General features: G+C 42.7%; 1 protein-coding gene across 2 annotated transcripts in view; it reads left to right on the top strand.

Moving 5' to 3' along the window:
* The first annotated feature begins 438 nt into the window (after positions 1-438).
* Positions 439-23,769, top strand: part of DHX15 (DEAH-box helicase 15) — a 39,197-nt gene continuing 15,866 nt past the window's right edge. The window contains exons 1-8 of one of the 2 annotated variants that reach the window (XM_026699760.2): positions 439-605; positions 8,000-8,342; positions 11,161-11,354; positions 12,009-12,168; positions 13,460-13,678; positions 18,145-18,312; positions 21,145-21,231; positions 22,361-22,510. In XM_026699760.2, coding sequence (XP_026555545.1) covers positions 535-605; positions 8,000-8,342; positions 11,161-11,354; positions 12,009-12,168; positions 13,460-13,678; positions 18,145-18,312; positions 21,145-21,231; positions 22,361-22,510 — 1,392 coding nt within the window. In that variant the 5' untranslated portion in view covers positions 439-534. Of the gene's footprint in view, positions 606-824; positions 999-7,999; positions 8,343-11,160; positions 11,355-12,008; positions 12,169-13,459; positions 13,679-18,144; positions 18,313-21,144; positions 21,232-22,360; positions 22,511-23,769 lie in introns of those variants that run through there. The other variant, XM_087936505.1, reaches the window with a different exon arrangement.

Below are 23,769 nucleotides of genomic sequence, written 5' to 3'. Positions count from 1 at the left end.
CTTGCAAGACTTTTTCACACAGCTGTAGTTGACAATAAAGGGTTGAAATTGCAAATTTGAACATTTGAATGGACCTAGAGCAGTGGTTCCCAACCTTTTTTTCGCCCCGCACCCCTAAAGAAATTTCACTCGAACCTCGCACCCCCTGAAATAAATAAAAAATAAAAATGCCAACATATAGCCAATATCCTATTATTTACCTGGACTTTTCTCGCACCCCCTGGAATATCGTCTCGCACCCCAGGTTGGGAACCCCTGACCTAGAAAAGAGCAAAGAGAGGGGGAAAAAAGTCTTGCCAGCTGCCCCAAAAGCAGCCCGGAACCTTCGCGCGGGGGTGCAGATTTCCCTCACCGGACGCTTCTTGGGGACGGACCCGGCCCGCTTTTCTTTGTTTCCCCCCTCCCTTTCACTCTCTTTTCTACCGCGCGCGGCGCTTCCGGTGACGGCGTCGGCTTCCTTCCGGCCGCCATTTTATCTGCTTGCTCGCTCACTCGCTCGCTCTCCGGCTGGCAGGGTCGGCGTCTCCCGCCGCCATGTCCAAGCGCCACCGACTTGACCTCGGCGACGACTACGGCTCCAGCAAGAAGCGCGCCGCCTCCGACGGGTGAGGGGAGGTCGGAGTGGGGAAGGGAGGAGGGAGACCGAGCGTCCTCCCCTTTTGGCGCGGGACCGTGTTTGTTTGTGTGTGTAAGGGGGGAGGGCAATCAGCGTCAGGGCCTGCGGAGGGAGGGAGGGGCTCCCAACGCGCCTTTGAGGCCCTCCCGAAGAGGAAGAGGAGGAGGGGGAGGAGCAGGAGGAAGAGGAAGGGGTGGGGGGCGGGAGCGGGGACAGCCTTTTAGGCAAGGCCGGGCTGGCGGCCATTCCCAGTCCGCGCACGTGCTCGCCCGCCGTGATCTCGGGCCTTTGGAGGCTCCTCCTTTGGGTTGAGAGGTCTTCTATCGGTCCCCATGGGGCAAGCCTATGCTGTCTATCATGATGCCCCTATGATGCCTTTAAGGTGCCTTTATATAGTGTCTTTTAAATGCCTTTAAAGTGCCTTTATAGTGCCTTTTTATTTCCTTTATAGTGTATTTATACACTGTCTTTTTAATGCCTTTATAGTGTTTTTATAATGTCTTTATATAGTGGCTTTTTCATGCCTTTATAGTGTTTTTATAATGTCTTTATATAGTGGCTTTTTAATGCCTTTACGGTGCCTTTATATAGTGGCTTTTTAATATCTTTATATAATGTCTTTATTTCCTTTGTGCTGTCTTTATATGGTGGCTTTTTAATGTCTTTATAATGTCTTTATATAGTGTTTTTAATACCTTTGTAATGTCTTCATGATGTCCTTGTAATGTCTTTATAATGTCCTTATAATAGCACTTACACATATACTGCTTCATAATGCTTTACAGCACTGTGAAGCAGTATGTAAGTCTAAGTGCTATTGCTTTACAGCAGGAAAGGAGGAAAGGTAGGAAGGGGGAGGGTGGAAATTGAAATGATAGGGTAGGGAGAGAGGAGGAAATGAATAGGAAAGAAGGAGAAGGAAGGAAAATAGCAATAGCATTTAGACTTATATATCGCTTCACGCCGCTTTATAGCACTTTCTAGGCTATTTACAGAGTCACCCTCTTGCCCCCAACAATCTGGCTCATCATTTTACCAACCTCAGAAGGGATGGAGGGCTGAGTCAGTCTTGAGCTGGTCAAGAATGAACTGCTGGCAGTAGGCAGAGTTAGCCTGCAGTGCTGCATTCTGACCACTGGGAAGGAAGGACTAGCAATAGCTTATATGCCACTTTACAGTGCTTTACAGCCCTCCCTAAGCAGTTTACAGCCAGCTAATTGCCCCCAACAGTCTGTTTTTTTTTTTTTTTACTGATCTCGGAAGGCTTGAGTCAACATCGGGCTGGTCAGGATCGAATTGCTGGCAGTGGGCAGTGAATTAGACTGCAATGCTGCTTTCTAACCATTGCATCACCAGGGCTCTTGCATACTTATAATGTTTTGGTCTGCCAGAGATACAGAAATCCACGGTCCACAGCATGGTCTGACTTGTTAAGACCAGCCTTGGAATATAGCATCCAGATTTGGTCTCAGCATATTATACCAAAAATGTTGAGACTCTGGAAAGAGCGCAGAGAAGAGTAGCAAGGAAGATCATTGGGCTAGAGCAGGGGTGTCCAACCTTGGCAACTTTAAGGTGTGTGGACTTCAATTCCCAGAATTCCCCAGCCAGCATGGACACCCCTGGGCTAGAGGCTAAAACATACAAAGAATGGTTTCAGGAATTGGGTATGGCCAGTCTAGAGAAAAGAAGGACTAGGGGTGACATATTTTCCAGTATTTCAGGGGCTGTCATGAAGAAGAGGGGCGGGTCAAGCTATTCTCCAAAGCACCTGAAGGCAGGACAAGAAGCAACAGATGGAAACTAGTCAAGAAGAGAAGCAACCTGGAACTAAGGAGAAATTTCTTGACAGAACAATTGATCAGTGGAAGGACTTGCCTCCAGAAATTGTGGATGCTCTAACACTGGATGTTTTTAAAGATTGGGCAACCATTTGAAATGGTATAGAGCAAGGGGTTGGACTAGAAAACCTCCTAGGTCCCTTCCAATTCAGTTATTTTAAGTTTTTAAAAACATTTTGTGTAGGGGGTTTGTAGACCAAGACGGGGAGAAAGTAATTTTTTAAAAAAAACAACAACCCTATAATACCACGTATGGAAATCATTGCCACCAGACAAAATAACTTCAAATGAAAAAGTTGGAAAGGTGAAGACAGTGGCTGCAGTAGCTGCAAATAAGGTCCATAGTCTGTGTTTGTTTATGCTGCCCATCCCACCACAATGCCACTCTATAGTTTACACAGTTAATGGTAAACATGACTTGAGAAAGATTGTTCAAAATGAAAAGCCAATCATCCTTTAGTGAGGGAAGTGTTCACTTTGCATAGCCAGGTTTGTATTGGGTACAAATTTGTAGGCCTTGGTTTATAGTAGTAGCTAATAATTTATTAAACTCATATGCTGCTTAACTCTTGTTGTCTCTGAGTGGTTCCCAACAATAGAAGCTTTCAATAAAATGAGATGAAAGATGGCAGGTGATGAGGCCACCCAAGGCCAGGGCTGAAGAGCCAAATAATACTCCAAAGGTGCTTTTTCCAAAAGTCAACTGGACTTTAATTTTTGTTTCAAAACATTCCACTTCTCATTCAAGAAGTTTCAATTGGAAACAAAAAATACATTTTCAAAGGGGGAAAACAAAGTACAGTTGCCTTTTGGAAAAAGCATCCTTGGGATAAGCAGGACCTGGATGATTGAAAAACTCCACAGACATTTATCCAAATGGTACATTGCCACAACTCCACTTTGGTGATACAATAAGACAGGGGTCTTCAAACTTGACAGCTTTAAGACTTGTGGACTTCAACTCCCAGAATTCTTCCTCTAGTCATGTTAGCTCAGGAATTCTGGGGGTTGAAGCCCACAAGTCTTAAACTTGCCAAGTTTGAAGACCCTTGCGATAAGATAACATTAAATTTGGTCAAACTTACTTTTGAAAATGTCCAGATAGTCCTGTTCCACAAGTTAAATGTATAACTCGGGCCCATTTAACCACTTGTAAGTCAGGTTTCCGAACTTTATTTTGTGTTTCCATGGAAGTTTTGTTGCAGGGAGTTTTGTGTTTCTTTCAACACATTTCCACTTGCAGAGCTAGTTAAATTTCAGATCCACAAAAAAGATTAGTTGATGAGGAGCAGCAAGAGAAATTTCTGGCATCCCTGATAACTTGTCTTCAGCTTTTATTCTTTCATACAATTGCAAAGAAAAGCGTAAATAATTTGCAATATTGACAATATTGTCAGCAGGATTTGTTTTGTTATTTTAGGGCCAATTTTCTAACTATTGGAATTCCTCAATGATTTTTTTTTTAAATGGTGAACAGAAAAGTTGGTACTTGGTTAAAACTTTAGTACTTTCCAAGGATAATGGCATCCTGTGCCAAAACAGCTTTTTTTCTTGTGTCAGTTGTTATAATTTTGGTCTTAATTGGATTTAACTTTTTATTCTTACTTATTTTTATTTTTGCTTTTTGCATTCTTAAAAGTTGATTTTTGTTAAGATGGATGTATCTTTTCCCAGTGCACCTTTTAATAAGGTATTCATCCAAAAACTCAGCTGAGGAAAGTTAATGAATGTGATGCCCTATCACTTTTAGTTTATTCTTTGGTTAGTGATTAGTATATGCAGGTTTAATAGGAACCTTGGCCTCATAAAAATACTGTAGATAAAAGAGAATCTGAGCAGGTTAATATTTTCTTCTTTATATGGTCCTTGTGTTTTTTTCCAGTTACAAATTTCAAAAGCTGCTTGCTTTGAATTCTATTGTGGCAGTCAATACAGATTTTTTGTGGTCATTTAATGATTTTAAAAAATAAGCCACTGAGGCGTGAGCAACCCTATCCCCTACTCCCAATATAACAATTACAACCCTACATTTTAATTAAGGCAGAATATTACTCCCTTTCTGAAATTAGAGGGAACACTTGTGGATTGACTTTCCCCCTTGGATTAACTTTTTTGTGTGTGTAGAAGAAAAGCTTCCTGCTCCAGAATCAAAAGATGAAGCAACACATTTTGTAATTTCTATTAACGGCCCTTGGTTATTATGCAGTCTGTTGATATTTGATCCTGGTGACTAGGATGCCGGTTTGTGTAGCAGTTCGTATCAGGATATTTAAAGTCGTGGGTTCTGGGAATCAAACACTCTGAACCTTCTGGTCTGCCTGATACAAGAGGTATAGTGTTCAGCACAACTGGTTTTGCAGTCTGCCCTCTCAAATACCATAAGTGATGAAAATGTTGTCTATGGAAGTTCTCAGTCATACAGATCATAGTTGTCCCAAAGGTGCTTTTTTTCAAGAGGCACCTGGATTTTCTTGTTTTTTCTTTTGAAGATGTTTCTCTTCTCCTCCAAGAAGCTTCTTCAGCTCTGGCTTGCTTTGGAGGTTTACTGTGTCCTAGGGTCTGGGGGGCTCCTGGTCCTGGTCTCCTTTTCTGAAATCCTCCCTCCCAGGTGTTTGTCCCAAATTTATAGTTATCAGCGAGGCGGTGGCCCATCCGTGAGGTTGTCTCAAGGCCTCAGGCACTGCTTTTCTTTTCCTTTTTTTGAAGATGTTCCTCTTCTCAAATTCTGTGGTGGGGAATGGAAGAATTTATATTCCTTGCAGACAGCTGGTCATTTGAGGCCACCTCCAAGTGGCCTCAAAAACTCTTTAAAAGGATGTAAATGACCAGCTGCCTGCAAGGAGTATAAACCCTTCCATTCCCCACCATCCAGTCAGAGCTGAAGAAACTTCTTGGATGAGAAGCGAAACATCTTCAAAGAAAACAAGGAAATCCACTTGCTTCCTGAAAAAGCACCTTTGGGTTTGTTGATTTCTTCTCTGGTGTTTGAATTAGGCAGGGAATTGATGTAGCTCATTCTCCCCAGATATTTACAGCTCATTCTAGCATGCTTTTAAATACTATTTTATCATGTCCTGTTACTTTCTTATGGTTTAAACTTAAGCCTGTAAGTATTTGTACAGAGCTCTGGACATTTAAACAAGTGGTAATGAAATGGAAATAGGGAAAATTATATACCTAGCTTTTTAAAATTAAAACTCTTAAATATTTCCCCCTTTGTGGTTGTGAATTCCACCCACATCCTTTCTTGTTTCAACTGTTTTTATGACTGAATGTAGTTTTATAGTCTTGAACCCCCAAAATAAATTTTGCCCATGCAGTTATATACTTTTTTTGGTTAGGAAATAGCATTATCATTATTGTTCTATAATATTCTAGAGGTTCAGTCACTGCAGTTTTATCTACTTTTGGTTGTGCCTCATATTTCTGTTTATACCAACACTTAAGGCAGATTACCATATGACCTTTATTGGATCACCAATAACAACAATAAGATCCTAGGCACTAAATGGGATTTTTTTTTAAATTTCAGAGAGGAAGTTTGGTTAAAAAAAATCCCAGTTAATTAAATCTCCATTAATTTAAATTGAATAAAAATCAGAAGATGAACATATTATTCAATGCTTTTATTTATACCTGTATAGCTACCCACCTGTGCAAGTTACGGCTCCAATAAAAACACCAATTCTTCTCATAACTTAATTTATAATTTAGCATTCTTGCTCCAAAGTATCATTGTTTAAAACTGTATATTAATAATAAATCTTTGAATGCTATATTAATATAAATACTTACTACAGAAAAGGAGGAAGATACATAAGTAATATCCCAGTTTGAAAATAGGTTAAAATTTGGGTCTGTTATATACAGTGATGTTTTCAACTTTGGAATTAATGGGAACATCTGTCAAATATGTTGTTCATGTTTGATATTTTGGACAGATTTATGTTCCTGGGGTACTTGGAAAATATCCCATCAATCTTCTCTTGTCACAGCCAGCAGAAACATTCCTTTCTCTATCATTTCCCCTGTTGTTTCATTTTATATAATTCAACTTGGTGGGCTGAAAAAAAAATGCTTTAAAGGATTTCTGATATGAGAAAAGCCACCAAGGAAGTACATTGGGGGGGAAAAGGAAGCTGCAGTACAGAAATATTTCCCCTGAGCAACATCTGTGTAGGATATTCAACATATGTTTATTGCATTTGCCTCGTTCCATTAATGGTTGAATTTGCAGTTTGGAGGCTGATACTCTGATGGCCTTGGCTTGGTTTGGCTTTGTACCTTGAATAAACTTAAACAGACCACAGATCTGGTACTCTGTGAACATAGCTTGTGATTGAAATGTGTAAAAGCATAGTTACACCATCATTGCTTAAGACAGCACACGAGTATCTTCAGTCACCAAGTTTAACAAGCTTTGGTAAAGTTATATGTTGCATACAGAAGGAGAATGATGTATAATCTTTATTATCTATATATATAAAAGAGAAATACCACTCAGCTTCATCTCAAAATCTCCAGAACCCTAAAGCCTACAAACTTGACATTTGGCACGTATGTTCCTCTTGGCTTCTAGGGGCTCACTAAGAAAGGATTTTTCCAAATGACCACCAGAGCATTAGTATTTCATATATTATTAACACGCTCTGATGCTAAAGAGTTCTACTCCCCCTCCCCACCTGGAAAGAAATCTGTTGCAAATGCAAAACACAAGCAGAGAGGAGTTTTAGTTTCAACAGTTGAGCTAAGCCATGCCCAGGTTCCTTGCTGTCTCCTTCTTGCTCACACAGCAAATACTCTTTAAGTTTCCAAACAGCCCTCAACTCTCTTACACACTGACAGGACACTAGCCAGATGAATACTGATGGATGCTGATAGGCAGAGGCACACTTTTTCCCCCCTTACTTTCCTCTCCCAAAACTAAGCCTGATCACATAGTTTTACAGTGAAGTACAGGTATAGAGCTAGTATATATTAATAGTAAAGTTGTTCCCTTTTCCCTCATTTGGATGCAGGAGTGAGTGCCTGCATGACCCAAGTTCTTGGCTTATGATCCCAGCCAATGCAAATATAATGGCAAATTGATAAAATTCTGTTACAATAGCTCATTTGGTATGCATGCTCTTGCTAAATAATCAAAAAAATGAATCAAAAAATTGGATGGGGGGTTTCAGTTGGAGGATCTCTTGATCAGTGTGTCAGTTTAAAACCAGAAGTACATCCCAACACTTATTTTACAAAGATTGTAGCTAAGCTACCGGATTTTCTGTCCCCGAAAATCCTTAATTGGAGAACGTGATTGATGACACCCAGCTTGTGAATGTGCTTAATTGGAGAATCTGATTTATGACACACCCAGGGGAGGAGGGGGGAAACAGGGTCACAGGTGACTGTAAATTATGTATGCCAGAGTTGGCTTCATATAGGTCAATGTTGAACACGTTGGTCCTAATAAATCTTTTGGTTTCTTTTGAAGCTTGGCTCGAGGGCAATCGCTGGAATCCTGACACTGTATGTTTTTCTCCTGAAAACCATTTAGGAAGGACCGGGATCGTGACCGGGATCGTGATGATCGTTCCAAAGACCGGGACAGGGATCGAGAAAGAGACCGTGAACGGGAAAGAGATAAGGACAAAGATTTGCGTCCTTCAGCCAACTCGGCTCTCCTCGCCGGAGTTGGGTTGCCCCCTTTGAAACCCACCATATTTCCACAGGGTATCAACCCATTCACAAACCTGCCACACACACCTCGCTATTATGAAATCTTAAAGAAACGCCTACTGCTCCCAGTGTGGGAATACAAGGAAAGATTTACCGACATCCTCATCCGAAATCAGTCCTTTGTGCTGGTTGGTGAGACCGGTTCTGGTAAAACCACGCAGGTGGGTTTTGGTGCAGCCGTTCTTAATTTTTGCAAACCCTCGTGCGCACCCGTATGCGGCGCTCCGCGCTCCGTTTGAATGTCTCTGGAATTATTCAGCCTGCTATTAGCAATATTTCCGGGTCCTTAAAGTAATCCATTGTGCACTGACACATCTCAAGACTTAGCCTTTTGAGCAAGATCTCTTAAATGAACCTTTTCAGTTGTTTAATGACTAGAAAATGATGCAATGAGTTTTCGCTATCTCTTCCCTCTTTCCCCCCACTCGCCCTCCAACTCTGGCATTTTGTCTCCATCTTCAGGGTCTCTTCTGTTTTCCTAAAAGGTTCAGTGCAATTTGAACTTCTGCTAATCTATAAAGATCTGCTGTTCTGGTTTCTTGCAAAAGTTAGGCTGATCATGTAGCAAAATGAATGATAAAGTGGTCCGTTCCCCCCTGACTACTGACTGGCTTAAAAATAAAACCAGAATGCCATTGCTCGCATTCTTAAATCTAAAAAAATCTTGTATAAAACTGTTGGATATGAGTCCTCAGAGCAGAGTTAACGTTACTGAGATAACATTGCCCTGAAAAATCTCCATACAAGAAATATGGGCGTTCTGGGATTTCCAAAAGCAAGTAAAACACGGTGAATATTGCTCAGAGAGAGATCATCATAGACATGAAATATTGAAGTGCCTTTGCAATAGTACGTGCCTGACTGGTCTCTCCTCATGACATCAGTTTTAGTATTCTCAATCCCGCAGGTGTCAGAGGGATTGTTGACGATAAGTGCCATGTTTGGACCTTTTCTTAAGGGAAGAACTTCAACATACCTCTTTTTTTTTTTTTTTTGCATTGTATGAAAAAAGAACTCTTTGGGAAAGGAAAGATTACAGCACAGTGAGTGGTGAGGTGGCGTAGAAGTGCAGCTCTTGCCTCGCAATCAGGAGCGTGTGTATTTAATCCTAAGTAGAGGCAGATATTTCTCTCTTTGGGCACTGCGCTGACCCAAAGGGGCGTGACACAAAGGCAACACAGTCAGATAATTAGGAGGGGTCCCTTTATTAGCTCCAACTTCAACCCCAGTGTCCTGGTTACCTTCTGGGCTGGAGAAAATCTCTCCCAGGAACACCCTTTGGCTGCAGAGAATCAAGTCCAAAACGTGGTCAACAAAAACTATAAGTCCAATCAAGGCAAAATGCAGCAATTAGTCTGGCAGGGTAAGAAAAGGAATTCCAGATGTGAAGGCATGGCAATAACTCAACATGGTTGGGAAGACACCAGGAACACAAGATAAACTCAAGTTTGTTTCCAGCAGACCCTGCTCTCAGCTTGCATCTCTTTTAAACTCTCATTCCCAGGTGTGGCTAAAGAAGGGAATCAGGGCCCTTTCCTCCCTCATAAGCCATGCAACTCATGTTGCTCCCTTCTCCATTCCTCCCTGCGTGCCCTAGGATGAAGAGGGGGTGGCCCTGGGTCTTCCTCTGAACCCCCTCTCCCTTGTTCTACCTCTCCCCTGCTCTGCCCAGCCAGACTTTGCCCTTCCCCAGACTCCTCCACAGCCAACGGAGCCACAGTCCCGCTCCCTGTCAGCTGTTCATCTTCCTCCACAGATTCAGACTCCGACAGGGGCATGACAGGCACAATGAGAATATATATTGCTGCGAACGCTGTATTGGCAACAGGAAGGGCATCTGGCCAGGAAATGCTCAGCTCCATTCAGGTGCCCCGACTGCACCCCGAGGCAATGGATTACGGGGTCATTAAAAGACAAGAAAAATAAAGATTACAGCGCAATAATACATCCCATTCCAAATGACAGCGAACACTTGCATTACCTCTAAGCCTAAAACAGGTTCTCCTTGACTTAACCGGGTTTTTTTTAGTGGCCATTCACACAACGGCACTGAAAAAAAATGACTTATGAACGTTTTTCACACTTAACGACCTTTGCAGCATCCCCGGGGTCCCATGAGCAAAACCTGGGGGCTTGGCGAGTGACTCGTATTTATGACGGTGTCCCCCTCTCTGCGACCCTCTTGCAAGCAAAAAATTAACGGGGAGGCCAGATTCATTTTGCATCCAAAGTTCACACCTGCAGTGATTTACTTACCAAATGTGGCAAGGAAGGGTGTAAAATGGGGCAAAGCTCACTTAAGAAGATAACATAAATTTTGGGCTCGCTTGTGGTCCTAAGTTAAGGACTACCTAGATTTAGCTTTGAATTCCGTAATTTGATTGTATTCTCTACGTATGCTATTGGCAAATGTCGACTAGTCTTTTTGGATGAAGAATGGTGTCTGTCTTAATACTGGATGGTTGTGCTACTCTATAAGGCGGTTGTTTTTTTGGTTTTTTTGCAAGTTTATTTACGGAGGCTTTATAACATTTATGAAGGCTTTCTTTTTTTAGGCTAATGGAATTGCAAACCCTTGTTACTCAGGCTCCGTGACCACAGCACTTTGAACAATAACTTACATGTGTGTGGCAGATTAAATATTTATCGTTAGTTATTAAAGATGGGGTTAAATGGATCACGTCTAAACCTTTATTACAGTTGTATATTCATAGTCCGCCTACTGGCACCTTTTAAATGTGCTTTTTAATTTGTCGTCTTCCTTCATTGCTTAGCTCGGTTGCTTTTAACTTACTAATAGTGTAAATAAAACTGACCTCAGGTGACGTCTTCTCATAGGTCTTTCTGGAGCACAGCCTTTGTTCTTCCCACCCGTTGTTTGATTGGAGCAGATCTGTTTGCCTTTTACTTCAAAGCCAGCCCTAACATCTTCCTAAGCCTCTGTAATAACTGGGACTCCTTTCTCTCGCTCCCTGTTAGATCCCTCAGTGGTGCGTGGACTACATGCGGTCGCTGCCAGGGCCAAAGAGAGGCGTTGCTTGTACACAGCCGAGGAGAGTAGCTGCAATGAGTGTGGCCCAGCGAGTTGCTGACGAAATGGATGTGATGTTGGGTCAAGAGGTCGGTTATTCTATTCGATTTGAAGACTGCAGCAGCGCCAAAACGATTTTGAAGTAAGTATGTACCTGGATGTGTTTGAGCGGTGCCTAGAGGGGGAGCTCTCGCCTCACAGTCAGGAGGCTATGAGTTCGATTCTCAGTAGAGGCAGGTATTTCTCTCTCTCGGCACGATGAGAATGTATCTGATGGGAAAAAACACTCCGCACTGGTGACAGGAAGGGCATCCGGCTATTAAAACACTCTGCTAGCTCCTTTCAGTTGCCCAGACTCCACCCCGCAAGGGATTATGGGGTCATTAAAAGAGGATGGTGATGATCGAAGCTTCACTCTCTCTCATCTGCTCCTCTGAATATTAATTGCCTGCAATACAGATAGTCCTTGAATTATGGCCACTACTGAGCCCAAAGTTTATGTTGCTAAGTGAGACATTTGCTAAGTGGCCTTTGCCTCCTTTTACGACCTTTCTTGCCACAGTTGTGAATTGAGTCCACTCAAGTATCTGCTGAACAAAACTCCACATGGGCGACAGGAAAGGCATCCGGCCATTAGAACACTCTGCTAGCTCCTTTCAGTTGCCCAGACTCCACCCCGCAAGGGATTATGGGGTCATTAAAAGAGGTTGATGATGATATACCTTGAAAATGAAAGTGAAATGAGAGAAGCAAACATTACTAGCTCTGCAATTCATCTACTGGTTTCCCACTCAAGGTATATGACCGATGGTATGTTACTGCGTGAAGCGATGAACGACCCTCTGCTCGAACGTTACGGGGTAATCATTCTTGATGAGGCCCACGAAAGAACGCTGGCTACGGATATTTTGATGGGTGTTCTGAAGGAGGTGGTGAGGCAGAGGTCTGATTTAAAGGTCAGTGGAATATATCAAGCCGGAGGTTTTTTTTGGGGGGGTGTTCGATGCAGAAAAAAGAAAAATGTGTTTTGTTTCAAGTCTGAAACAAGTTATTGGGTTGAGAAAAAATTGGCTGCTGAGACCCCTTTGATTGCGGCTGGATGGTTCTGACTCCCAAAGTCATTTAACAGAATCACAGAGGTGGAAGGGACCTTGGAAGTCTCCTAGTCCAGGGATCACCAACCTTTTAGACCTCAGGGACCACCAAACTCGTAATTTTAAATCCCGCGGACCAGAGACCCTGGGAAAATCCCAAAAAAAAAGTCTGCAGGAAAATTCCCTACCCCGGTTTCCTACCAATCGATCCTTCTTTATTTGGGATGGCTGGATACCGTCTCCAGCTCCATTCTCAAGGGGAGAGAGAAAAAGAGACTTGGCTTCATGCAAGGAAAGCAGCAGAAGCTGCAGAAGTCTTTCTTTCTCTCCCCCAAACTCCACCAGAAATGAGTCTTTGCTGGCACAACCTCTCGGAGCAGGAGGCCTTGCAGGCTCCCAAAGACTCCTTTGTGGTGGAGTTTGGGCGGGAGAAAGAAAGACTTTTGCTGCTTTCCTTGCATGCAGCCAAAAGCAGAAGAAGAAAGAAGCGGAAAGAAGCAGCCCGGTGGCCAGGCCAGGCGCGTGGGGCGCATGGAGCAAGTTTCCTCCCTCCACCCTTCCCCCCTCCCCTCCCTACCTCACATTGTTCGCAATGCAAGCAATGCAAGCCTTGTGTTCCCATGGGCCATGTGGGCAGCGCAGCCTGAATTAATTGCTTTGGGGGTGGCCTTTCTCTGTGGGCCACCAAAATTTTCTCATGGACCGCCAGTAGTCCCCAGCCACTGTTCTAGTCCACTGACTGGTTAGTGACTGGAGGGTGGTACGATGGCCTAGAGAGGAAACTCTCGCCTCACAATCAGAAGGCTGTGAATTCAGTTCTAAGTAGAGATGGGTATTTCTGTCTGCACACTGAGAATATATCTGCTGAACAAAACTCCGCATTGGTGACAGGAAAGGCATCCGGCCAGTAAACACTTTGCTAGCTCCATTCAACTGCCCAGACTCCACCCCACAAGGGATTATGGGGTTATTAAAAGAGGATAATGATGATGATCGGTTAGTGACTGAAATTCCGGTCCTAATTGCAATTGCGAGTCAGTTACCGGCAGAACCAGATTTCATTTTTTTTTATGTTGTACTTCTGAAATTTACGACTCTGTTCCATGAGGTCCAACTTTCCATTCTTCCTGTCTTTTTATGTTTTTGTTTTAAGGTGATAGTTATGAGCGCTACTCTAGACGCTGGCAAGTTTCAGATTTATTTCGATAACTGTCCTCTCCTCACGATTCCTGGTCGTACACATCCGGTGGAGATTTTTTATACTCCAGAACCAGAAAGGGATTACCTCGAAGCGGCCATTCGTACAGTAATACAGATCCATATGTGTGAGGAAGAGGAAGGAGACCTCCTCCTTTTCCTTACTGGACAAGAGGTATTCCACGCTTTGTGTGTGTCTCAAATTTTGTATGTTTTGTATGTTCTACCCTTAAGATATTTTCCTTCTTCATCCAGATGATTTCACCTTTCAGGGCAAAAGTTGGCATGTTAAGAGAAAGTTGGCAGTGATTTTAAGTTTTTTAGATTTGAAAAGGTAGTAAAGAGTTAAGTCAGACCTATAAAAAACAACTGTAAAGATCAGAAAATGCAAGAAAACATGTTAGATTTTCAGCATCTACCGTTGAAGTATTTTAAAAAATATTTTTTTTGAAGATCTTAAGATGACCCTTTAATTGCCCTGGAATCAAATAGAGCTTTATAGCTAAAGATGAGATTCTGAATTGTGCTGAGAAACAAATTGAAAGAGATCACTTTTTAACAAATGTTAACAGGCGTGTATCATTCTGAAAATACCTCTGAATACAAAATAACTTTGGGAAGTTTCAAAAACGAATACTGGTTTTCAGGAAACCAATCTATAAATGTATTTCAAACTCTGAGACCTTTTCCTTTGCCATTTTGATTTAATTATAGTTCTTTTTCATTTTGTTCTCACCGGTATAAGCAACTTAATTCTTGAGGTTAAGTCAATTCTTGAGGTTAAACAAGCAGAAGGCATGGATATATTGCTAGTCTTAGGGGCCAGGTACAAAGATTTATCACAGTGCTTTTGAACAGGACTGTCAAGTTTCCCTTTGCTCATCCTACACCCAGTGAAAGCTTTTGGATCAATTTGGCTTAGATCATTGCTTGAAACAATATGTTAAAAAACCACCAGTTTTGATGTTGGACAAACTGGTATTTCTTTTTCTTGCATAAACTGAAGCAGATTTATTTAAACTCCCACCTTGTGAGTACTCTGTGTGTGTGTGTGTGTGTGTGTGTATGTGTGTGTGTGTGTGTGTGTGTATGTTTTCTGAGGTTCTCTGGGTATTTGTATGTGGATCTTTGGTTGTTCGGGTTTTCTCCCGCGTAAGATTCGAAGTATCTAGGCAACGTTTCGATGAAGTCTCATTCATCATCTTCAGGCTTCTGTCTCCGGCTCTGTGCTTCTCAGAGTGATGTGAGATTGCAGCTGCTTCTTCCTTTTAACTGCTAGTGGGGGTGGGACTTGATTGGGTGGGGGCTTGGCTGTGTTCTGATTGGGTGGGGGTGTGTTCTCATTGGTAGGGGGTTTGGCTGTGTTCTGATTGGTTGGAGGCGTGTTCTGTTCAGGTGGGGACTTGGTTGTGCTCAGGTTAGTCTTAGTTGCTGGGGGATTTGAGTTGGTGAGCTGTGATCTTGCTGTTTGGCTTCGAGTTCGTGGTCGTGCTGCATCTTCATAGAAAAACGCCCACACAGCATGAACAAACGAGATGACACCTCCCGCCTTCCAGCCATTTGGAAACCCGCCCTCATGAACAGACGAGTACCTAACATGAAGAATGACACCAGACCCACACCCATGAGAGCCACACAAGATGCCACCACCACACTTCCATGTAGAAAACAGACTCACACCCACTCAGAAGATGAGACACGACCATGGACCAGAAGCTGCACTGCAGCTGCATCACTACCCACTTCAAACCCCTCCGAGCCATACATGAAGCAAACCGACACCCACTATGAAGATGCAGCACGACCACGAACTTGAAGCCAAACAGCAAGATCACAGCTCACCAACTCAAATCCCCCAGCAACTAAGACTAACCTGAGCACAACCAAGTCCCCACTTGAACAGAACACGCCCAACCAATCAGAACACGCCAACCCCCAACCAATCAGAACACAGCCAAACCCCTACCAATGAGAACACACCCCACCCAATCAGAACACAGCCAAGCCCCCACCCAATCAAGTCCCACCCCACTAGCAGTTAAAAGGAAGAAGCAGCTGCAATCTCACATTACTCTGAGAAGCACAGAGCCGGAGACAGAAGTCTGAAGATGATGAATGAGACTTCATCGAAACGTTGCCTAGATACTTCGAATCTTACGCGGGAGAAAACCCGAACAACAAAGATCCACATATATATATATATATATATATATATATATATATATATATATATATATATATATATATATATATATAAATATAATAAATAAATACATTCCAGGGACAGTGGTTTAAACCCGTTGTTTAAAATACCTTATGATTTATGAAATCTGTATACTATTTTATTATTAGTTTATAATATAAAACATAAAAGCAAATAATAGGAAGAATAGGGAAGGGAAAAGGGAAGAGAAGAATAGAAGAAGAAAGAAAAGGCATTGGCTTCCAAATCTCTTTTGTGCAGTAGAGTAAGATAATAACATCAAACCTCAGCATTTTACTTTTACACTATAGTATAAACTACCCATTTCTATAACAACAGATCTGAAGAAGATGACCAGGGCCACCGTTAAGGAGGCTGAGATTTTGGAGGAACAAATTATCTGTATGCCTTAAATACGACTTTGTAGGAAACAGTGAAATATGTAATAATATCTGCAGCATAGGAATTTAGATTTAATTTTCACTTATCGAAGATTAGAGCCATCCTTGAGTTCCGAAGCAAGGCTTGGTGCCTGATCTAAGTGCTTCAGTCCTGGGCAATGGACAGTGATAAAATTTGCTGGTTCTCTGAAACATATACTGGGATTAGGCTGGCTTTCTTTGTGTTTATCTATCTTTAAATACAGAAAATAAATGTTTCTTGGGTTAAAATTCCAAATGTTGCATGAAGCACTGCTCTCGGTTTGCCAACCAAATATCATTCTGTTGTCATAGTGATGGATTAGTTTATTACAAAGGCCCTCTTCTGTTATTGTTAGTGATTTCTAAAATTCTGCCGTTGAGAATCTTATTTCAGGTTTTTACAAAACCATCTGTTTGTAGTGATGGGTTTGAAGTAAGGAAGGGAAGAAAGTTTTTTTTCTTTTTCTTTTCAGTTTTCAAGGGTTGCCTCCAGAAGTGGTGGGTGCTTCATCCCTGGAGGTTTTCAAGAAGAGATTGAACAGCAATTTGTCCAGAACGGCATGGGGTTGGACTAGCAGACCTCCAGGGACCCTTCCAACTCTTGTTATTCTGTAGTTCTGTAATGTTATCCTTGGGAGTTGGACTAGAAGACCTCCAAAGCCTCTTCTGATTCCCTTTTGTTCCAGCGTAGTTGGTTTTATAAAGTTGGAATGTTTGGTCCATTTGCCAGCTTACAAGCCGAACATGTGAGACTGGATGTGGACATGCTTTGCGTGCATGAAATACCTTGAGGCTAGCTCGACCTACGTACAACACCTGTACGGTTTCAAATATAGCTACTTGTAGGTTTGCTAGCGTTCTTTCCACCCCTGGCACACTGGGTGGAAAGTACAAAGCTACTCACAGAGCACGGAAATACAGCGAAGCAAAACAGCTGCCTTCCATTCTCCTTAGGGAATGAACCCTTCAGGTGACTTTGCTTCCCAGCGAAACAAGCATCTCAAGTCCCATCAGGATTGCTTAGCTGAGTGATAAAGAGCTGAGTGACTCTTCTAGAGTGCTTTGGTGGCTTGTGTGAAGTTACAACTTGTTGTTTCATCGGCAGTTTTCCTCCTTTCCTCCTTCCTTCCTCCTCCCTCCCACCTTTCCTCCTTCCTTCCTTCCTTCCCTCCCTCCCTCCTTCCTTCCCTCAATATCATTAAGTTTTGAGACAATTCTGTATGGGAAATGCTTCACAGTTCTTATCTCTGACTTATCTTTATTTTTCTCTAATGTAGATAGTTCCATTCTACTGCTATTCAGCTAATTCATCCATTTAATGCACATTATTTGGAAATAGTACAAGAACTCTTGTTAAATAGGTGAAACTGCCTGTTGAAATTGTTTCTTAGGTGTCTTAAGAATAATTGAAGTGGCATGTGTTTTGAGATTCAGATTACTTGGAGCCCTTAACTTGGAAAGATGCATAATATTTTCTTGTGAAACTCAATGCGTTTGCTGTATGTCCTCGTTAATTTAGAGGCGGAGAGGCCTTCTTTTTGGAACAAACTGTTTATACTCTGAAGGTGCATGTTCTCGATTTGGTGCAATAAAGCAAATTTCCCCTATAATTGCATTAGTGATACGTGACATTAAAGCTTAATTGGCTTATTTAAAATATCGTGCACATTAATTTCCTTCAGATTGTGAAAATGGAAAAGGTCACGAGTGCAGTTTAATATTCCTGGGTGAGAGATTTCAAGTTTAGTACAATTTGTAGAGAATTAATTAGGAAATATGACTTAAAAGAAAGAAGGGCATTGAATACAAACAAGGCAGTTACGTTCCCCAATTTAAAAACAGAAACCTCTTGGACTGTTAAAAATCCCATTGGAAATTCAGCCAGCGTACCAAGAAGTTCTGAGGCATCCTGTTTTGCAAGAGGGCTGCTTTAAAGAAATAATAATAATTGCATAGCAATTAGGTTTATTTTATTTACTTTTTTAAAAGTACGTTTTCATGGTCTGTCCTGCGTAGGAGATAGATGAAGCCTGCAAGAGGATAAAGCGTGAAATCGATGATCTGGGCCCGGAGGTTGGTGACATTAAGATCATTCCGTTATATTCCACACTTCCACCTCAACAACAGCAGAGGATTTTCGAGCCCCCGCCTCCCAAAAAGCCAAATGGTGCAATAGGACGAAAGGTAGGTTCACTAAGGCTTTATTTTGGCGTCCCTGAGTTTAGCACTGCGCTTCAATAAGACTTTGCAATAAAAATGCATAGAGTGTGCCATAAGATAGTTTCCTTCTTTACCGATGTTCCAACGGTGCCTTTTTCAAGAGGCAACTGGACTTTCTTGTTTTTTTTTTCTTTTGAAGACATTTCACTTCTCATTCAAGAAGCTTCTTTAGCTCTGATTGGATAGTGGGAAAGGGAAGGATTTATACTCCTTGCAGACAGCTGGTCATTTGCATCCTTTTTAAAGGGTTGTTGAGGCCACTTGGAGGTTTGTCTTTGTCCTCAGGATCACCTGAGCGGTGCAAATGGGCGTGAAACCTTTTTGGAACTGTTGAAAAGGCTGTTGTAAACTGGAGATAGGCAGGTGATAGCAATAGCACTTAGACTTATATACTGCTTTATAGTGCTTCAGAGTCCTCTCTAAGCGGTCTACAGAGTCAGCCTCTTGTTCCCAACAATTTGGGTCCTCGTTTTACCCACCTCAGAAGGATGGAAGGCTGAGTCAACCTGGAGCCCTGGTGAGATTCGATGTGCCAAATTGCAGACAGCTGGCTGCAGCAAAAGTAGCCTGCATTGCTGCACTCTAACCATTGCGCCACCGAGGCTCACTGATGTCGTATCCCTCTCTCTCTCTGTTGAGAGAGGCCTGTTCAGTTTTGACCTAGAAGGCCTCTTTGACCCCTCTTCCCAACCTCTCTGTCCAAAATGTGGACTTTGCTTCATCTTTCAAATGCAGATAGACCACTGGTGGGTTTGTTCTCCTATGTTGCGCCATGCGTTTGTAAAGTTTTACTTCCCCAGCGTACTGATCTGTACACGTCTCCTTGCATTGTACCGTGTTGTTGTACAGCCATGACCTGGATGACTGAGAAACTCCATAGATGTCCCGTGCAGAGTTTATTCCTTAGCTATAACCTGCTGTGTGTGCACAGTGGGGTGTACATTATACTGATGACACTGTGCTCTGACAGAGGACATTGCTTTTCTGCATCTAGGGAAATAAGCCTCTGTTATGTCATGAGATGGTTGGCCATATATTTGAAGTTGACGAAGCTAGGGCAGTAGTAAGTTGTTATTAACCTGTTATGAACTCATGGTAGTTTTCCATTTTTTCCTCAAATTAGAAATGCTGGCGCTGTTTGGTTCAGCATATGAACGTTGGAGGTAATAATAGATGAATTTGTTGTCTTGGATGCCTTGGTGCTTTTCTGGAAAACGTTTCTTGTGGTTGCGTATGCTTAGGAAGTTCTTGCAGAATATAAGTAGCTGACACCATCCATTAGTATGCTAATGACCTTGCTTCCTTCTAATAGGAAGAAAACAACCTGCAAAAGCTTTATTTTTTCAAGGTCCTATGAATCCTGTAAGTTAGGCATTCTTTCCACCAGATACAATTGTGCTTGGCACACAACCCGAGTTTGTGTTGGACTGTTTTGCAGCGTATCAAATTTAAGGTGTTTGCAGCTCTCCATTATGGGGAATTGGGTAGGTTAGATCACAAGTTAAGCTATGCTGTCTCTTTGTTTCGGAGGAGTGAATCATTTAATTCCATACCAGTACAGCATCGTTCAGGTGGAGCCCAGGTGTGTTACAAGCCAGGCTCAAAAGTCCTTACATTGTCGAGCCCGGAAGTCAGGAAGCAAGTTAGCCGAGAAGAGGTTTCCCATCAGCCATGCTTGACTGGCAATTTCAAGGTTGTTTATTGAAATGCAGGTCTTGTGGGACAACCTTAAAAATAATCCTAAAGTGCAGCTGGCCTGGAATATTGTCTTCTCTTTCCCCCCACTCCCACCCCGCAGGATTTACATCGAGAATTTCTATGCTGTAGGCTGAGTTTTTGGATACAATCTGGAAACTTTGTAAGAATCTAGAACCTGTTGTGGCCGGCCAGTGGACCTGGTGGCAGACTCGGACAGTAAGGAGGTTGGGGAGGAACAAGGGCCAGTCCTGGAGTCTGGGGAAGGCTCTGATGAATGCTCTGCGTCGGAGGCAGAGATGGGGCCAGGGCTGTCCGACAATTATCAGCTGCTTTCAGAGTCAGTGGGGCAGAAAAACAGCTGGAGCCTGTTCCCAATACTCGCATGCGCAGAGCTTCCAGGAGAAGAGAACAGATAAGGAACAAGGTTCGACTCGGGAGCAAAGGCACAGGTGGACGGTGAATGGCCCCTCCCAGAGGGAATAAAGAGGAGCGAAAGGGGACTGGTGTTTGTAGGAGACAATTAGTTTGTTTAATTAGTGTGAAGATTTGTTTGTGACTGTCAGAGACTCCTTGCCAAGTATTTCCTTGAACAGCGTTACACTTGGAAGCTATTGGCCTGGCAACTCTCCCAGCCTGATAAAGGTCTGTGGTTGTAATTCACCTTTGAAAGACTGTTTGCCGCGACTTTGCTGGATGTGAATGAGAGGAATTCACATTAGCCTAATAAAAAGGGGTTTTATGGGCGGGATCTTAATTAGGGCTTATTTGGGGCGTAGGGCTCATTGGGCGCACATGTAAAAATGAAGTTAGGACTTACTTTCAAGATAGGTTGCATGTTTGGGGAAACGGTAGAAATATGAGGTATTTTGAATGTGGTATGATGGGTGTAGGAATATCTGGCAATAGGAGAAAACATTGTAAGATTTCTCTTTAATCTGCTCTTTGGTTATTCTATCATTTTTTTTCCTGCCTGGTCTGATGGACATCCCATGCATGGAAATTGCTCCTGACTTTCATAAAGTCATTTTTATGTGCTAGCAACATTTAACGTTTTTGTGTAACACAGGCAGCAGAAAACCCTTCTGTATTTTTCAACAGGTTGTCGTATCAACTAACATTGCCGAGACATCATTAACAATAGACGGTGTTGTTTTCGTCATTGATCCTGGCTTTGCGAAACAAAAGGTGAACAAAGAGTTTTATTTATATAGATGTACAACTCCCACCTGGTAGACACGCATGCACGCACGCACGCACACACACACCCTTTAAGATGATGTAAATTTTCCATTCTGTTTGTTTTGCTGATTAATGGACTTATTATCTGGATCAATGGGTACATCATTTGGATCTACCAAAGGAACAAAGGGTTTACTTCCCAAGTGTATATAAAAACTCCCTTGATTCAATATGCGGCGTTAAAACACGTCTAATATAATGAGCAATACAGGACACAAAACAGGTGGACACCAATGTCCACAAGTACCCGAGCAATACAATTGTGAGTTAAATGCTGCCAAAATTTTAAAAAACATCAGTGCTGGAAGTGGGCGGGGCTTGTGGGGAAGAGGAGGAGGACTGTGGGGTCCTTGGTGCTCTCGGAGCTTGCTTGTTTTCTGGCAGACGTTTCATGACCCTAACTAGGTAATATCATCAGTGCTAGCTGCTGATGTTACCTGCTGGTAGTTCGTGTCTGTCAGGGTATATTCATGGACTGGAATAGAGCATGGTAACAAGGTCAGCCAATGAATAGGCATAGCAACTAAGTCAGCCAATGAGGACTGTTTGGAAACTGACACCAGAGGTAGCCTAGGCGTGGCTCCATATATTAAGCTCTGCAGCTATGTTGAGTCTCTGAGTCTGTCTATTGAAGATGAAACTGCTTCTCTCCTCTGCTGTGTGTCTTGCTGGCCTGCTGAACTAAAGTGAAACTGAGGTCTGCTGAAGTTGACTTGCTGTTCTGCTCTGAACCTGTAACATGTCTACTTCTGTTTGAATTTGCTTCACATTGGAGAAATCTAGAACTGGTATTGTAAAATTTAATTTATAATGTTTATAAGTCGCAGCCGTCTGTGTTTACTTTTTCTGGCATTGAATTTACACTGCAAAACTCTGAACAGTGTCACCATAGTGACTAGCACTGATGATGTTACCTAGTTTGGTCATGAAACGTCTGCAAGAAAACAGGCTCAGAGAGCACCAAGGATCCCACATTTCACCCCTGAGCTGCAAATATTCTCCTTTAAGAGTGGAAAAAAATAACATGAACATTTTATTTATTTATTTTTAAATTTGACTCTTCTGCCCTCCCCAGGTCTACAATCCACGAATCAGGGTGGAATCTCTGTTGGTGACTGCAATCAGCAAAGCTTCCGCTCAACAGAGAGCTGGCCGCGCAGGTCGTACTCGCCCCGGGAAATGTTTCCGGCTATACACAGAGAAGGCGTACAAAACCGAGATGCAGGTTTGTAAAAATGGCAGTTCATTAGCTTTGGATCCTAAGCGATTGCGGGCGCTGAATTTGGGTCTGTGAAAATGCAGGTAATTGCTGAATTTTGTGGGGGAAAAAAGCCTCATTTCTGAATCAATACATACATTGATTGGGAAAAATGAAAATGTTGGAAGCAAGGAAGAAGTCGCAGGACGTTTAAAGCTTGCAAATCCAACCCCTTCACATCTTATGAAGGAAAACATGAGCTACTCATAATTGAAATGCAATACAAAGCAATCCATACAGAGAGAAGTCTACCACACAACGCATTTGTGACAAGCTAGAGAGTAGGGATACTCAAATTGTTCCTGTTCTGTCCTAGGCTTCCCCAAAAAGCACTAAGCATACTCTTTGTCCCGGCAAAACCCCTTTTATTAAACGAATATGAATTTCTTCCATTCACATTCAGCCAAAGGTCTGGCAAAGAGTCTTTCAAGGGTATAATTAGGAGCTCAAACCTTATCTATCTTGGAAAGCTGCCCGGTAAATATTTCCAAACACAGTGCTGACAAGGAAGGGCTTAGCACAGAGTCTCTAGGATGCACAGACAGATCTTCACAATGATGGAACAAATGAACGAATTGTTTCCTGCAAAAGCCCCCTCCCCTTTTGCTCCTCTTTTAATCTATATGGGAGGGGCCATTTCCTGTCCACCTGAGCCTATACTTCTGAGTTGACCCTTGTTCCTTAACTGTTCCCTTCTTCTGGCCCCTCTATACATGCACACACTGGGAACAGGCTCCAGCTGTTCTTCTTCCCCACTGATCTCCGGCTCCAAAGGCAGCTGATAACTGTCGGACGGCCGTGGCCCCATCTTTGCCTCTGACACAGAGTCCTCGTCCGAGCGTTCCCCAGACTTCAGGACTGGCCCATGTTCCTCCCCAACCTCCTCACTGTCCGAGTCTGCCACCAGCTGCTCCAGCCGCCGGTGGGCCACAACAGTTCCATGTTAACAGTTACTTTGGGATTGTCCTGCCCTGAACTTAAGCATGTATGTTTGTTATGTATACAGGTAGTCCTCAACTAACAACCGTTCATTAACTGACTGTCCAAAGTTATACTGCACAAGAAGAAAGGGACTTAGCACCATTTTTCACACTTACGACCACCGCAGCATCCCCAGGGTCACATGATCAAAACTGAAAAGTTTGACAACTGACTCATATTTATGATGGTTGCTGTGTCCTGGGGTCACGTGATCATCTGTTGTGACCCTTCTGATGAGCGACGTC

This window comes from Pseudonaja textilis, chromosome 6 (genome assembly GCF_049901715.1).
Source record: "Pseudonaja textilis isolate UNSWEBS1 chromosome 6, rPseTex1.2, whole genome shotgun sequence".
Taxonomy (NCBI): Eukaryota; Metazoa; Chordata; class Lepidosauria; order Squamata; family Elapidae; genus Pseudonaja; species Pseudonaja textilis.
Note: the sequence above shows the minus strand (reverse complement) of the source record. Positions and strands in the feature narration are given on the sequence as shown.